Here is a 15,893-nt window from a genome sequence, read left to right on the forward strand (position 1 = left end):
TGGGGTAGTGCTGTTAATAAGGGATGAGATCAGTACATTAGCGAGAGAGGATTTTAGATTGAAGGGGCAAGATGTAGAATCAGTTTGGGTGGAGCTGAGGAACAGCAAAGAGCAGCAAACATTGGTGGGAATTGTTTATAGGCCACCAAACTGTAGTGTTAATGTTGGGCACAGTGTAAATCAGGAAATTAGAGCTGCATGTGGCATGGGCAATACATTAATAATGGGTGACTTCAATTTACTTATAGATTGGGCAAACCTAATTAGCGCTAATGTTGTGGAGGATGAATTCCTGGAGTGTATACAAGATGGGTTTCTGGAGCTGTATGTTGAAGAACCAACTAGGGCTATTTTAGATTTAGTATTGTGCAATGAGAATGGGCTAATTAATAACCTTGCTGTAAAGGAGCCATTAGGAAATAGTGACCACATTATGATAGAATTCTACATTAAGTTTGAAAGAGATATAGTTTATTCTGAAACTAGGGTCTTAAATCTGAACAAAGAGGCAAGTTGGCTATGGTGGATTGGATTTGACGGTAGACAGGCAATAGCTAGTATTTATAGAAGTATTACATGGTTTACAACAAATATACATTCTTCTAAGACATAAAAACCCAATAGGAAAGGTGAATCAACTGTGGCTAACAAAAGAAGTTAAGGATTGCATTAGATTAAAGGCGTATAAGATCGCCAGAAAAAGTGGTAAGCCTGAGGATTGGGAGCAATTTGGAGTCCAACAAAGGAGGACCAAGATAAAACCAGAAAGTGCTGGAAATACTCAGCAAGTCTGGCAGCATTGTGGAGAGAGAAGCAAAGTTAACATTTCAGGTCAGTGACCTTTCAACAGATTTCCAGCATCTGAAGTATTTTGCTTTTATTATAAAGGAGGACCAAGAAACTGATAAAGAAAGGGAAAAGAGATTATTAATTTAGAGATACAGCACTGAAACAGGCCCTTCGGCCCACCAAGTCTGTGCCGACCCATTTACAGTAACCCTGCAGTAATCCCATATTCCCTACCACCTACCTACACTAGGGGCAATTTACCTATTAACCTGCAAGTCTTTGGCTGTGGGAGGAAACCAGAGCATCCAGCGAAAACCCACGCGGTCACAGGGAGAACTTGCAAACTCCACACAGGCAGTACCCAGAATCGAACCCGGCTCCCTGGAGCTGTGTGGCTGCGGTGCTAACCACTGCGTCACATTATGAATCTAAGCTAGCTAGAAACATATAAGTGGACTGTAAAAGCTTCTATAAGTATGTGAAAATGAAACGATTAACAAGAACGAATGTGGGTCCATTGCAGGCAGAGACAGGAGAGTTTGTGGTGGAAAATGAGGAAATGGCAAGAGACTAAACAATTACTTTGTGTGTGTCTTCACAGAGCAAGACACAGAAAATCTCCCAGAAATACTAGAGAACCTATGGACTAGTAAAAATGAGGAACTGAAAGTAATTAGTATCAATAAAGAAATAATACTCAAATAATTAATTGGATTGAAAGTTGATAAAACCCCTGGACCAGATGAGCTACATCCCAGAGTATTGAAGGGGGTGGCTATAGAGATAGTGGATGCATTGGTGGTTTTATTTCAAAATTCTATAGATTCTGGAAGGGTTCCTGCAGACAGAAAAGCAGCAAATGTAACCCGACTATTTAAGAGGGGAGCGAGAGAGCAAACAGAGAACTGCAGACCTGTTAGTTTGACATCAGTAGTAGGGAAAATGTTGGAATCTATTATAAAGGATGAGATAACTGAACACTTGGAAAATAATATGATTGGGTAGAGTCAACATGGATTTGTGAAAGGGAAATCATGTTTGACAAACCTGTTGGAGGTTTTTGAGGATGTTACTTTTTTTTTAGAACATTACAGCGCAGTACAGGCCCTTCGGCCCTCGATGTTGCGCCGACCTGTGAAACCATCTGACCTACACTATTCCATTTTCATCCATATGTCTATCCAATGACCACTTAAATGCCCTTAAAGTTGGCGAGTCTACTACTGCTGCAGGCAGGGCGTTCCACGCCCCTACTACTCTCTGAGTAAAGAAACTACCTCTGACATCTGTCCTATATCTATCACCCCTCAACTTAAAGCTATGTCCCCTCGTGTTTGCCATCACCATCTGAGGAAAAGGACTCTCACTATCCACCCTATCCAACCCTCTGATTATATCTTATATGTCTCTATTAAGTCACCTCTCCTCCTCCTTCTCTCCAACGAAAACAACCTCAAGTCCCTCAGCCTTTCCTCGTAAGACCTTCCCTCCATACCAGGCAACATCCTAGTAAATCTCCTCTGCACCCTTTCCATAGCTTCCACATCCTTCCTATAATGCGGTGGCCAGAACTGCACGCAATACTCCAGGTGCGGTCTCACCAGAGTTTTGTATAGCTGCAGCATGACCTCGTGGCTCCGAAACTCGATCCCCCTACTAATAAAAGCTAACACACCATATGCCTTCTTAACAGCCCTATTAACCTGGGTAGCAACCTTCAGGGATTTATGCACCTGGACACCAAGATCTCTCTGTTCATCTACACTACCAAGAATCTTCCCATTAGCCCAGTACTCTGCATTCCTGTTATTCCTTCCAAAGTGAATCACCTCGCACTTTTCCGCATTAAACTCCATTTGCCATCTCTCAGCCCAGCTCTGCAGCCTATCTATGTCCCTCTGTACCCTACAACATCCTTCGGCACTATCCACAACTCCACCGACCTTAGTGTCATCCGCAAATTTACTAACCCACCCTTCTACACCCTCTTCCAGGTCATTTATAAAAATGACAAACAGCAGTGGCCCCAAAACAGATCCTTGCGGTACACCACTAGAAACTAAACTCCAGGATGAACATTTGCCATCAACCACCACCCTCTGTCTTCTTTCAGCTAGCCAATTTCTGATCCAAAGCTCTAAATCACCTTCAACCCCATACTTCCGTATTTTCTGCAATAGCCTACCATGGGGAACCTTATCAAACGCCTTACTGAAATCCATATACACCACATCTACTGCTTTACCCTCATCCACCTGTTTGGTCACCTTCTCGAAAAACTCAATAAGGTTTGTGAGGCACGACCTACCCATCACAAAACCGTGCTGACTATCGCTAATGAACTTATTTTTTTCAAGATGATTATAAATCCTGTCTCTTATAACCTTTTCCAACATTTTACCCACAACCGAAGTAAGGCTCACAGGTCTATAATTACCAGGGCTGTCTCTACTCCCCTTCTTGAACAAGGGGACAACATTTGCTATCCTCCAGTCTTCTGGCACTATTCCTGTCGACAATGACGACATAAAGATCAAGGACAAAGGCTCTGCAATCTCCTCCCTAGCTTCCCAGAGAATCCTAGGATAAATCCCATCTGGCCCAGGGGACTTATCTATTTTCACACTTTCCAAAATTGCTAACACCTCCTCCTTGTGAACCTCAATCCCATCTAGCCTAGTAGCCTGAATCTCAGTAGCATAGATAAAGGAGAACCAATGGATGTGGTGTATTTGGATTTTGATAAGGTCCCACACAGCACGTTAGTAAACAAAATTAGAGCACATGGGATTGGGGGTAATATATTGCAATGGATTGAGAATTGATTAACAGACAGAAAGCACAGAGTAGGAATAAATGGGTCATTCTAAGCATGGCAGGCTCCTACTATTGGGTTTGCACAAGGATCAGCTCTTGGGCCACAGCTGTTTACAATCCATATAAATGACTTGAATATGGGGACCAATTGTAATATTTCCAAATTTGCAGATGACACAAAACTAGGAGGGAATGGAAGTTGTGAGGAGGATGCAAGGAGGCTTCGGGGGGATTTGGACAGGCTAAGTGAATGGGCAAGAACATGGCAGATGGAATATAATTTGAATAAGTGTGAAGTGATCCACTTTGGTACGAAAAGCAGAAAGGCCGAGTATTTCTTAAATGGTGAGAGATTGGGAAGTGTTGATGTCCAAAGGGACTTGGGTGTCCTTGTTCATGAATCACTAAAAGCTAGTATGCAAGTGCAGCAAGCAATTAAGGCAGCAAATGATATGTTGACCTTCATTGCAAGGGGATTTGAGTACAGGAGTAAAGATGTATTTGCTTCAATTATGTAAAGCATTGGTGAAACCGCACCTGGAGTATTGTGTACAGTTTTGGTCTCCTTATCTAAGGAAGGATACACTTGCCATAGAGGGATTGCAACAAAGGTTCACCAGACTAATCCCTGGGATGGTGGGATTGTTTTATGAGGAGAGATTGCAGAAACTGGGCCTGTATTTTCTAGAGTTTGGAAGAATGAGAGGTGATCTCATTGAAACTTACAAAATTCTTACAGGATGTGACAGGGTGGATGTTGACAGGATGTTTCCTCTGGCTGGTGAGTCTAGAACAAGGGGACACAATCTCAGAATAAAGGCCAGGCCATTTAAAACTGAGATGAGGAGGAATTTCTTTACTCAGATCAAATCTATGAAATTCTCTATCCCAGAGGGCTGTGGAAGCTCAATCATTGAGTGTGTTCAAGCCAGAAACTGATAGATTTCTGAATACTAACAACATCAAGGGATAGGGGGATAGTGGGGAAAATTGGCATAGAAGTAGATGATCAGCCACGGTCTGTTTGAATGGCAGAGCAGGCTCGATGGGCCGAATGGCCTACTCCTGTTCCTATTTCCTGTAATCCTAAAAGTTTTATCTCTAGGGTCTGAATTAGATTTGAACACACATTTCAGCAATGAAAGCATAAAGTGTTATTGTCTGACAATACTCGAGTCAATAACACTTAGTTATGTTATAGTTATTTTTGTATATATAAAACTTGCATGCTCTATGTAAACTAAACCTATACTTTGCGCACAAGCTGATTCAGAAACCAAGGAAGTTCGGTCTATTGCAGAGACAGACCACAAGTAAGTATATATATATATATATATATATATGAAAAATAACGTTGCTTTTTGCAAATGGAGTTGTCCTCTCATTGTCCCGTGTTGCAAAATCTCCTGTTTTACTAGGCATTTTAGATTATTGAAGATTTGACTGGCGGGAGGGGGTGGGGGAAGCTACTTAATTCACAATTTGGTTTGGCCCAGGCTCCGCTCGACGCTGCTACGTCTCATTTCTCAGTAGCAGGACATTTGAGGAGACTTGGAAGCCCTCCAGTAAAATGATGACATCACTGCCATTCCAAAGTCTCGTTCTATCGAACTACGTTCGCCTTTCCTGTGAAATATCCAATTCAGTTTTGGTTTTGCCCGGGTTGCACTAACCCTCCGAAGAGGCACTTCGCAAACACACTTCAGCATGAAGCGATTAGGACGCGGAAACATTTCGCCTTGGGCAATCACTTATAATAAAGGTGCATTTTTTTTTTAGTAGTGTGTTATCAGGCCAGTATTACCGCATTTCCCCCCGCCCCTCTTTTTTTTCTATCCCACCCTCTCACTGTCCATGAATCAGCCTCACGCCGTCTGCGAGCGCCAGAGGGCGGGAGCGGGAGGCGCCGCGGCCAATAGCAGCGCGCGGCGGCCTCCCATTGGCTGCCCCGCCGCCCCGCACCGTATCCATCAGTGCCCGGTGGCTCCTGATTGGCCGGGCGCGCTGTGCGACCATTCCATCCGTCACTCAAAGGGCAACAGCCGCGCTCGAGACGCCCGCCGTCCACCTACGCGCGATATTGTCCCCGCACAGATCGGCGCGCCTTTCGCCCAAAGCCCCGCTCGCAGCGCCGCTTTTAGCTGCCCGCCGCCACGGGATTTTCCGTGGAGTTCGCGCAAGGTCGGAAGCTGCGGCAAATCGCGGATTTTGTTATTTTGAAGTAGTTTGGATGAGCCCCCGGATGTTGGCGCATGGATATCTCGCCGTCGTTACAATGTGCTAATGTTGAAGAGGGTAAATATGTCGGCCGCTGGGAATGCATTTGTTACAGTGTAGCAGTATTTGTGAGCATTGCAATCGGCTGTAGTCTCTAAAGTTTGCGGGGATATCCAACTGTTGGGAAAAGGCGGACAAATTTTGCAGCTTCGGAGGTCGCTTGAGTTCTGCTTCCCTTCCATTTAATGTTGACTTTCGGATGCTCAGCGAAGAGGTAAACAAACGGCATGTACTTTTATTGTTACGGAGCAGAAAGTTGTGTCTGGGAGTGAGTGTGTGCGCCCTCGGGTATTGGTGCAAATTAAGTTTTTAAAAAAAATCTGGACGTTGTAATCCTTCGGCGAGCAGTTGGTTGAGTCGGGAGCGATTGTGAGTCGGTCTCCCTGCTTTAAAGTGCCTGGGCTTCCCTGTGGGAAGAAGTGAATTTGCTGCTTTTATGTCTGAAGTTGTTGCGGCCACTCTCTGGGAGCGAGGGGCGCACATGCCCAAAATTTTGTTTGACTCGAATGGTTTAGGATTGAATTAATGGAATGAATTCAGTCTGCAAGAAGCTGAGGTAATTTTGGCCGGATCGTTTCCCATAAACTTTTTATTTATATATATATATATATATATATATATTTGATCTCCCAAGTCAAGTTGGCTGTCTTTTTTTTCCCATTTTGTCCCAATCCATCTATGATTTCGGGCGAGTGTTTATTTTTTTAAAACTGGTCTTGTTCTTGCACTTGTTGTTGCTTGGTTTTGTTTTAAATGATTGTCAAATCGCTTTTTGTCTTAACTCGACAAGGCTATTTAGATTCTCGTGATTAACATCACGTCAAATCCAGGCTAGTAAGGTTTGCTTTCCATTTTTTTTAACCTTTCTTTAGGGGTGTTTTAATTTGTCAAAATGAATCCTCAGCAGCAGCGAATGGCAGCCATAGGGACGGACAAAGAACTCAGCGACTTGCTGGATTTCAGTGCGGTAAGGATTATGGCGGTGAACCATCTATTTGTGACCGATATTTCTTTGCAGGATCTCTGTTTTTAATGTAATTACGCGATAAATAACCACTTTAGAGTAGCTAGTTTTCGTGTTGCTTTTTTATACAAGTATACAACGACTCCAAGGTGGGGAGTTTCTGTAAAAAGCCATTAACGAGACAGCGCTGACACTGTCAGAAAGAGCTCCAGTAATGTATGTACTTGGCAATCTTTTGTTTTGAGAGTACTTTTTATATAATGTTCAATCCTAAGAATTGTTGCTGCAAGATGGTAGTCCAAATGCAATCATTAGATGGAGCAAATGATGCAGTTTTTGAGACTGAGTTCTTAGGCAAACACTGGAACTAGTGTGAAATTTGCGAGTTTGGTCGTGGTTTTAATGAATTTAGATAATCAAAATATTCTTTTTTTTTTAAAAAAAGCACAATTTTTCAAACTGACTTGGTGGAAAAATTGTGTTTGTAAAATCTTTTTATTCATGACACTTTTTTTTAATTCTTTTTATTTCTTAGATGTTCTCACCGCCCGCATCTAATGGAAAGAATCGACCAACCACATTAGGAAGTAACCAGTTTGGTGGAACAGGTACAGTCTGTTTATGTTTTGTGTTTGTATAGATGTGAATGTTGTATTGTGGCATCACTTATATCTTCACACTCTGGATCTGTATTGGTGTGGAGGTTGTAAGTAGAACTGGTTCTGTTTTAAGTCTTTAAATCTATATTAAAAATAATTTGCATAGTTATTCATAGTTGGAAAATCAGTGACGAATGTGAAATGGAGTAAGGTATCTTGGAAAGCAGCCTGAGGGGTTTTACTGAAGTAATAAAAAGAAGCAATGGTTTGCTGAACCAAAAAAAGATAATCATAGGAATTATGTGGCTTTTTCCTGATAATTTTGCCATGTAATTGGATAAAATCCAACATCAACAGAGATTTTCACTCTTGAGCTAGATTTCGGATAGTGGTCAAAACATCTGCTCTTCTAGTAGAAACGGCAATTTTTTTGGGTAACCTATGGGCATTTCATCTGATTCATAGTTTAGATCTATGTATGCAAATATGTATATATCTCTGGAATAGCTTCAAAGTTTGTATTGAGCATGATGCATTCTGTGTCTTGATATTGGTGTATTTTGTCTTTCAACATCACTGGCACAATGCAAGATGATTGATCTCCATGTTAATGGTTGCACATTTACAGTAGTAACCATCATGTGTGCACAAAATTGAGATCGATGTCTCACTTTCTTGTGTTTCTGGCTTTAAAATTGAGTGAATCCAAAAATGTAAACCTACAATTTAAAAAAAAAACCTACGAGTTCATTGCAGTGCTATCTTTTTTTTATTCATTCATAAGATGTGGGCATCGCTGTCCAGGACAGTATTTATTGCATTAATCATTTATGGAGCCTGAACTGAAAACCCATCTTTAATCTACAAACTATGTATAGACATAATTTTCCCCCATAGTCAACCAGTTCTACATATTTTTAAACTCGTATTTCCACAACATGCAGAGTAATAAGTTATGTCATGATTAAAGTGGAGACAACACTTTTTTTTAAAAAAAAACTTTAAATAACAGTTCATAAATTCTTTTTTTTTAAATCCAGTTAAATAACACATTTTAGAATATTTCTATGAAATTACTTTGTGTTGAGAAGTGTGTAGCAGAAGTGTAAAAAGTTGTCTTTTTGGATGTAGGTAATTGCAGATGTGTAAATTTGTTTTCTGCTGTAAGGAATATTGAGTCTTTATCTTTAATCACATTCCAGATTTGGATTTATGGTTTACAGGCATGGGAGGAGTGGGGTGGAAGAATAACTTCCTTGGGGAACTTTTACTGAAGTCTTACAAACCCCTCCAGTTATATAATGTTACAGCAGCACAATTGAAATAAACCTTCCCATGGAGATTTTATTGCCGTCCTTTTCCCTCCTAAAATAAAAGAGGGGATGCAAGAAATATCATGCTTTTGAATTTAATAACAGCTGAATGATTTACTTTTAAACAGTAAAATGTAGCTTAACATGAATAGTCATTGTAAGTTAACTGGCATACATGTTTACTAAAACTGCCACTGACTGGAGTAAACCTGTGATGTCATACTCCTCTTTCTCCAACCTTAAAACTCAAATGTCTTCCCCGCCACCCCGGGGAGAAAAAACAAGCTGGAGTCACATAAAAAAGTGACGTTGCGACAGATGTAATTCAGTCAGAATTTTTGGCTGATGTCTTGAACCAAAACAGGAAAGCTTGAAGAGTTTATGAAAGCCTGTTGAATCCAGCGATTGAATTACAGCCTCTAGTTCCCTGCACTGCATCTGTTGTTGTATTAAAATACTTATACTGTTCGTAAATTTTAAATTGTTAGTTTTTAACATTGTAGCTGTGCTTTGAGGTTCTTTGCAAAAGGAAGAATTTTTCCAGCATATTACATTTTTGTTACAGATTGAATTAGTATATTTAGCTGTTCTTCTCAACTGCAACACATAGTGTAAATTTTTTATAAGATTGAAGAATGCAATTTCGTGGTTTACTGCAGTTTTTCACTCGCTTGATATTACAGTTTTTTCAAATTGGCTTAAGTGGTCATAAAACATTCTATACTTGATTCACACTTTAGATTGGTTTCCAGTATAGTGCACTTTTCATAATGGCACTTTGTAAGATAGCCACCTTGTCCATTTAACTTTCAGTAGCCTCTGTTGCCAATTTCTGATGGACTGTACTCTGTAATTACTGCATCGCTTCATTATTGTTAGTCGATCCATGAATTAGAGGAGAATATTATGGTGGTTACCAATATTGTACAGTATGGGCGGCGCAGTGGTTAGCACTGCAGCCTCAGAGCTCCAGCGACCCGGGTTCAATTCTGGGTACTGCCTGTGCGGAGTTTGCAAGTTCTCCCTGTGACCGCGTAGGTTTTTGCTGGGTGCTCCAGTTTCCTCCCACAGCCAAAGACTTGCAGGTTGATAGGTAAATTGGCCATTATAAATTGCCCCTAGTATAGGTAGGTGGTAGGGGAATTGAGTAAAGGCGGGGATGGGGTAGGAATATAGGATTAGTATAAATGGGTGGTTGATGGTGGGCCGAAGGGCCTGTTTCAGTGTTGTATCAATAAATAAACAAATAATGTATAAACCATTAGTTTTAATGTTTTTGTGGTCCTCCATGCAAGACCAGGTTAAACTACAAGTCTTTGTGCAACATTCAAATCTCATATTAATTTTTGAACTAACCCATGCTTTTATTGGGTATTGTACTGCTTTCCATCTCTGTAATATTGCCTAACTCTGCCTTTACCTACTATCTGCTGTTGAAACTCTCATCCATGCTTTTGTTACCTCCAGACTTGACTTATTCCAATGTATTCCTGGCGGGTCTCCCATCTTTTACACTGATTAACTTAAGCTCACACAAAAGTCTGCTGCCCATATCCTTACTCACAAAGTCCTGTACACTTATCACCTTCTGTGCTCACTGACCTATGTGGGCTCCCGATTGAGCAAAGCCTCAAATTTAAAGTTCTCATCCTTGTTTTCAAATACCTCTGTAATCTTGCCCCTCCTTATCTCTCTAACCTCCACCAGCCCTACAACCCTCTGAAGTAGCTGCGCTCCTCCAATTCTGGCCCCTTGCACATCGCTGGTTTTAATTACACCGCCATTGGTGGCCATGCCCTCAGCTGCTGAGGCTCTCGGCTCTGGAATTCTCTCCCTAAACCTTTCTACCTCTCTTTCCTCATTTTTAAAACACTCCTTTAAAACTTACCTCTTTGACCTAGCTTTAGGTCATCTGCCCTAATATTGTCTTTTATGTGGTTTTAGTGTCTGATTTTGTTAACATTCCTTGAGATGTCTTACTACTTTAAAGGTGCTATATGAATGCAAATCGTTGTTATAAGTTTAGATTTCCTGTATAAGTTTATCAAATTGGTAGGCAGTCTTGTATAGTAGTTGCGCATGCACCAATGAGGCTTTGAAATGTGAAAATCTGCAACACCTAGGGCTCAGTATTAATTGTTTTTGGGTCAGCATGATTCTCTTCATGTTAGTGATATTTGCTCTATGGGGCAGCTTGTTTTGTTTTTGTGTGGGTGTGAGGTAAATTGTAATTTTAGAATGTGTGACTTACAGTTCCCAGATTGACCCATGTCATGAAATTATTCATGGGTGTATCTATGTTCATAATTTATGGATATTTTATAAATGTTTTCTTTAATCTCTGTGGTGGCAAATGGAAACACTTCAAGAATGAAAGATTGCAATATTACTGAAGTTTTTATAGAAAAACATAATTACAGCAGAAACATAGGGAGCTTTGCAAGCAAAACAAGTGATAAATATCATAATGGAAGAAAAACTGAAGTTATGCAGTGCAAGAATATGTGTCCTGATGGACTCTTTAGAGCTGATGCTTTGAATCTCGTGTATTTCTCATAGTTATAAGCTTATCCTGAATTGCTTCCCCCACCCCGTTTTTACCACAGTTTTTTTTTATACTGAAAATATTTCTTCAACTTATTACTGAAAAGGCGTCAGAAATTCTAATTACAGTACCTAACTTGCCTTTGATGTTTCTCACATAAACATGTTTTCATAGCTGAAATCAGTCTTGTTTTTAGAACTAGAATGTGAAGCTGGGAATGCCTTTGATGTGGACTACATATAGGTTGATGAGGCATTAGTGATGTGCTCTTGTGGCCCATTGTATTGTAGGGCTACCTAAAATGAGGGACTCCAACAGGCTCTTAAACCACATGAGTGAAAGTCATCAAAACCTGTGAGGTTGAATCACAGGCTAAAATACAGTTCCTGTACAATATATTTCTGGTGTTTTAATGGTGGTTTTTTAAAACTCTTTCTGCATTGACCAGCAATTTTGATCTTGTGCATTTTTTGGCCTCATCTGAGCTTGCTATTACATGTTAGTCATTGCACAAGTTAACTTATGGATGAGCAATAACTAACTATCCATGTGATAGGAAGAAGGAATTTTAAAATTGTCACATGACTAAGCATTCAGAATTATTACTGCATTTTCTATATTCAGATAGTGATGGGGCACTTCTGTGTAAGTTAGAGGTGAGTGCCTAAAAGTTTACATTGGAGTTGCCCTGCACTGTCCATATTAAAAGCCGGTGCAATTATTGCACACAATTCTTGTAAAGTTCTATTTTTAAAATATTTAAAAAAGGAAAGTGCTTCAGCAACTTTTTGACATTTAAAGGTTGATCTGTTTGGTTTATTCATTTGGTTACTCTGATCTAAACTTCGACATTGGGAGCTAGATGCCTTTTTTAAAGCTGGAGTTGTTATGTATAGGACAGCTTCCAAAAGTAAGATGCAAATGTATGCAGACAATATTTCCATGTGCTTTTAAAACTCAGCTTTTTTCCCCCCCTTGCTGTTTAGCACATGTTTGCAGTTAGCTGTAAAGGAGCTGAGTCCCTACTCCCTTTGACCACCAGTGGCAGCTGTGCCTTAGCTGCTTAGGCCCCATACTCTGGAATTCCCATTCTAAGTATCTCCATTTCCTTTTAAGACCCACTTTTAAACCCCACCTCTTTGGCCAAGCTTTTGGTCACCCCTCGTAATCTCTCCCTTTTTGGCTTGGCATTTGTGTTTCCTTTTGCCATTTGAAGTGCTTATAAATGTTTTTCTAAGTTAAAGGACACTACTGTATATAAATGCTTGAGGTTTTTTAAAATCTATTTTGACATATCCTTGAATTTTAATTGCATTGAATACTTTTTGAAATTTTGAATGGAATTAGTAAGCAAACTTTTAAGTGGTGTGCACATTTCTATAAACCATAGTGAGGAAACCAAGAATGCAATATAGCAGCTTCAAGCTGGGCTCGTTCTGCAGTTGAAAATAATTAACAGCTGATGGAGTATTCTGTTCTCCAGTTTCTACAGAAACCATAGTTTGTTTTTGTGAATTGCTTCTCATATGGTCTATGTTTAGTTCTCTTGCCTTACTATTGGTTTCCCAGCGAGAAATGTCCCTGGGTGAAGTTTCAGGGGTAATGCAGGGCACTCCCCTGGGATTCTTTGTGCAGGAAATAACACAGGCAGAGCTGAGACAAAAAGGCTAATAGTTTCACACTTATCTCATCTAATCACCAGTAACACCTCAATTCAAACCCTTTTGTCTGACCCATTTAAGTGATTCTTAAATAAACATTCCTAGTGTGTTTCTTTGATTACTGTATCACCTCAGCAACTGTTGAACTTTCATCCCTTTCAAAATGTGTGGTGTCAGGAAAGAAACATTGCATGTTTTACTTATTTTAACATATGATTTTAACTCCTGATGCTTGGATTCCTTATAGATGGATAATGGGTACATCTATAGGAATATTCAATCATAAAGACAGAATGCTGACTAGTACCAAAAAAACAAAAATAACATGGAATTTCAGATTTTGAAGTTTGATTTGCCAGAATCAGAAATTGATGTGACTGCAGCGCAACTTCTCCTGTGTGACACTCCTGAAATGCGTTGGCTCGGCTAATGCCCTGAAGTCCACCATGTTTATAATGAGTGATGCAATTCAGGGCATCAGTTGCAACTGAGAAATAACTAGATATTTAAATGTTGCAAGAGTCACTTTCGTTTTCTGGCTTCCAGGGTGTTCAAACATTAATGGAGTATGACTGGTCTGTATGGGTGGGTTGACAGCTCACCCCACCCGCAGCCAGGAAGAAAAACCTGATGGCAGTATCCTGTTACCACTGCTGTCTTGCTTTGTATTTTAGTGCTGAAATATGAAGAGGACAGTATGATCTACTGAAATTTGAAGTTTATCTTTTATTTTTAAAAAATGCTAGGTGAAGTAAGTAACCTTTGAATGAAGAGCAGTTTTAATCCCAGAGTTGCTGCTATAAATCAGTAGCAATCAAATATGACTGTGATGTGTTTTCTTCTTTTCAAAGAAGCCTAACTTACACTTAAAGCAGCATAGGATATAAATAAGTTCTAAAATAAAAGCAAGATACTGCAGATGCTGGAAATCTGAAATAAAAACAGAAAGTGCTGGAAATACTCAGCAGGTCAGGCAGCATCAGTGGAGAGAGAAGCAGAGTTAACGTTTCAGGTCAGTGACCTTTCATCAGTTCTGATGAAGGGTTATGGACCTGAAACGTTAATTCTGCTTCTCTTTCCGCAGACACTGCCTGACCTGCTGTGTATTTCTAGCACTTTCTGTTTTTATTATAAGTTCAACTTGTATGTTAGGCCTTGTACTATGTTCAAATGGTCTTACTGGTATTTTTGTACAGAAACCTCTTAATATGTCTTTTCTGTTGAGGGAAACCTGGTGTCTGTTTTAAAACTTAAAATTTAGTCTGTTTTGGAGAAACACCATTATATTGCTTTCAGGTCTGGGTTCAATATCTGCATTTTGTTGTATTGCCAATTTTCTTCCCTTTGGACCCTATGAACAAAATTTGATGCTCTGATCTTTTTATTTACCAAATCCAAATCCAAGCAAGAGATTGTTAAAAGGCTGAGAGGCAAAAAAAAAAAAGCATGAACAAACTACCTGCACTTCAGCATTGCTAAAACATCCTTTACTTCAGCAAAGCATATTAGACCCCATTAATGTGTTGCAGTATCCTATAATATGTTTATATGGCAGGTATACACCAGGCACTGTCTGAGAGTCGTATCAGCTTTTAGAACTTGTGCAAGCCAGCAGCACTGATTTACACTGCTGTCAGGAGAAAGCAGAACTCTGCCAAATGGCACCTGAATGTTGATGACAGTTTTAATGTTCTCTCCTGTTAGAAAATAACTAATGGTCAAAAATGTGAAAGTAGTTCATTAGGCCACCTGGGAACTTTGACAAACTTCAAAGTTGACGTATAACTTACCGATAAATTGTAAGTTAGGTTTTTCTTGAGTTGCTGATGGACAAATATTGCAGGTTTTTGTACTGAAACCCTGGATTTTGTTTTGTGTAAGTGATACTGTAGAGGTTACCTTTTACTGCAAAATAGATTGTCTAGGGATGTTGAGAGAATGGAATAGGTGGCTTTAGGCGAGTTACAATTTTAGTCGTAGCTTGTGCTTTTGGAAAGGCTTCAGCCCGACTCAAGTTAATGGGCACAAATCTAAATGCTTTAAAATGTAATTGCTCACTGAAAAAACAAGCTTGTAATGTTCTTAACTGTCACACCTCCTTTGTTCATCTGTTTAATTTGCAGAGGCTTAAACATGTAAAATGGTGGTTGGCAAAGACAAATGCCTGTATAGGGGCAGGTTCAAGAAGTTTCAACATGTTTGAACCAGTACTGTGTCCCCATTGTTAGAATGCTTTCAAGTGGGCCTCCAGACTTCCTGGTTCTTTTTTTTTTAAAAAAGGGTACCTCTACAGAATTAATCTTCCTGACTACCCAAAACATTTACCAATTTCTGAGTAAACAGGAACAATGGGATCTATTTATCATTTATGAGCTTTTTCCTGGTTTTATGTTGGCTATAAATAGTTTTGCGAGCATTTTGTTTTGTTTAACTTAAAGTGACATTCTCAAGGATATGGAAAAATATATGTCTAATATGAATGATTTGAGCAGCTTTTAAAGTTCAGAAACATGTTTTGCACTGTTTTATGTAGGTGAAATCTATCTGTTCACTTCAATTGCCCATAAAATAAAATGTATTAAATTCGTCCCCTCAAGTTTGTTTTTTTGATGTAGACATTCCTTTTTAATGACATTTATACACTATATTAGATTGTTATACTTATTTCACACATGTATGGGTTCACAAGGTATTGAATAACTTGGCATCAATGCAGAAACTAATCCTGAGTAGCTTTTAGTGCCTTCTCCCTGTTGATGTTGTGCAGTGATGGTGCAATTTTTGGGAGAAAGAAAAGTGAACTGAAATGAAATTGTTTTTGGTGCTATCTACCTTTTTTGAGAAATTTTTGTAAAAGCGAATTTAAAGAATTTTTGGAAAATGGGAATATTGGCAAATCACATCTGATGGAATTTGGCACCTCTGTTC

General features: G+C 39.6%; 1 protein-coding gene across 9 annotated transcripts in view; it reads left to right on the plus strand.

The window, feature by feature from the left end:
* The first annotated feature begins 5,612 nt into the window (after positions 1-5,612).
* LOC137351668 (transcription factor 4-like) overlaps positions 5,613-15,893 on the plus strand; it is a 143,576-nt gene continuing 133,295 nt past the window's right edge. For 2 of the 9 annotated variants that reach the window (XM_068016353.1, XM_068016358.1), the window contains exons 1-3: positions 5,617-6,097; positions 6,756-6,850; positions 7,383-7,455. In XM_068016353.1, the coding sequence (XP_067872454.1) occupies positions 6,776-6,850; positions 7,383-7,455 (148 nt within the window). In that variant the 5' untranslated portion in view covers positions 5,617-6,097; positions 6,756-6,775. Of the gene's footprint in view, positions 6,098-6,419; positions 6,440-6,755; positions 6,851-7,382; positions 7,456-15,893 lie in introns of those variants that run through there. The other 7 variants (XM_068016359.1, XM_068016362.1, XM_068016361.1 and 4 more) reach the window with 7 other exon arrangements.

Source organism: Heterodontus francisci, chromosome 36 (assembly GCF_036365525.1).
Source record: "Heterodontus francisci isolate sHetFra1 chromosome 36, sHetFra1.hap1, whole genome shotgun sequence".
Classification (NCBI taxonomy): domain Eukaryota; kingdom Metazoa; phylum Chordata; class Chondrichthyes; order Heterodontiformes; family Heterodontidae; genus Heterodontus; species Heterodontus francisci.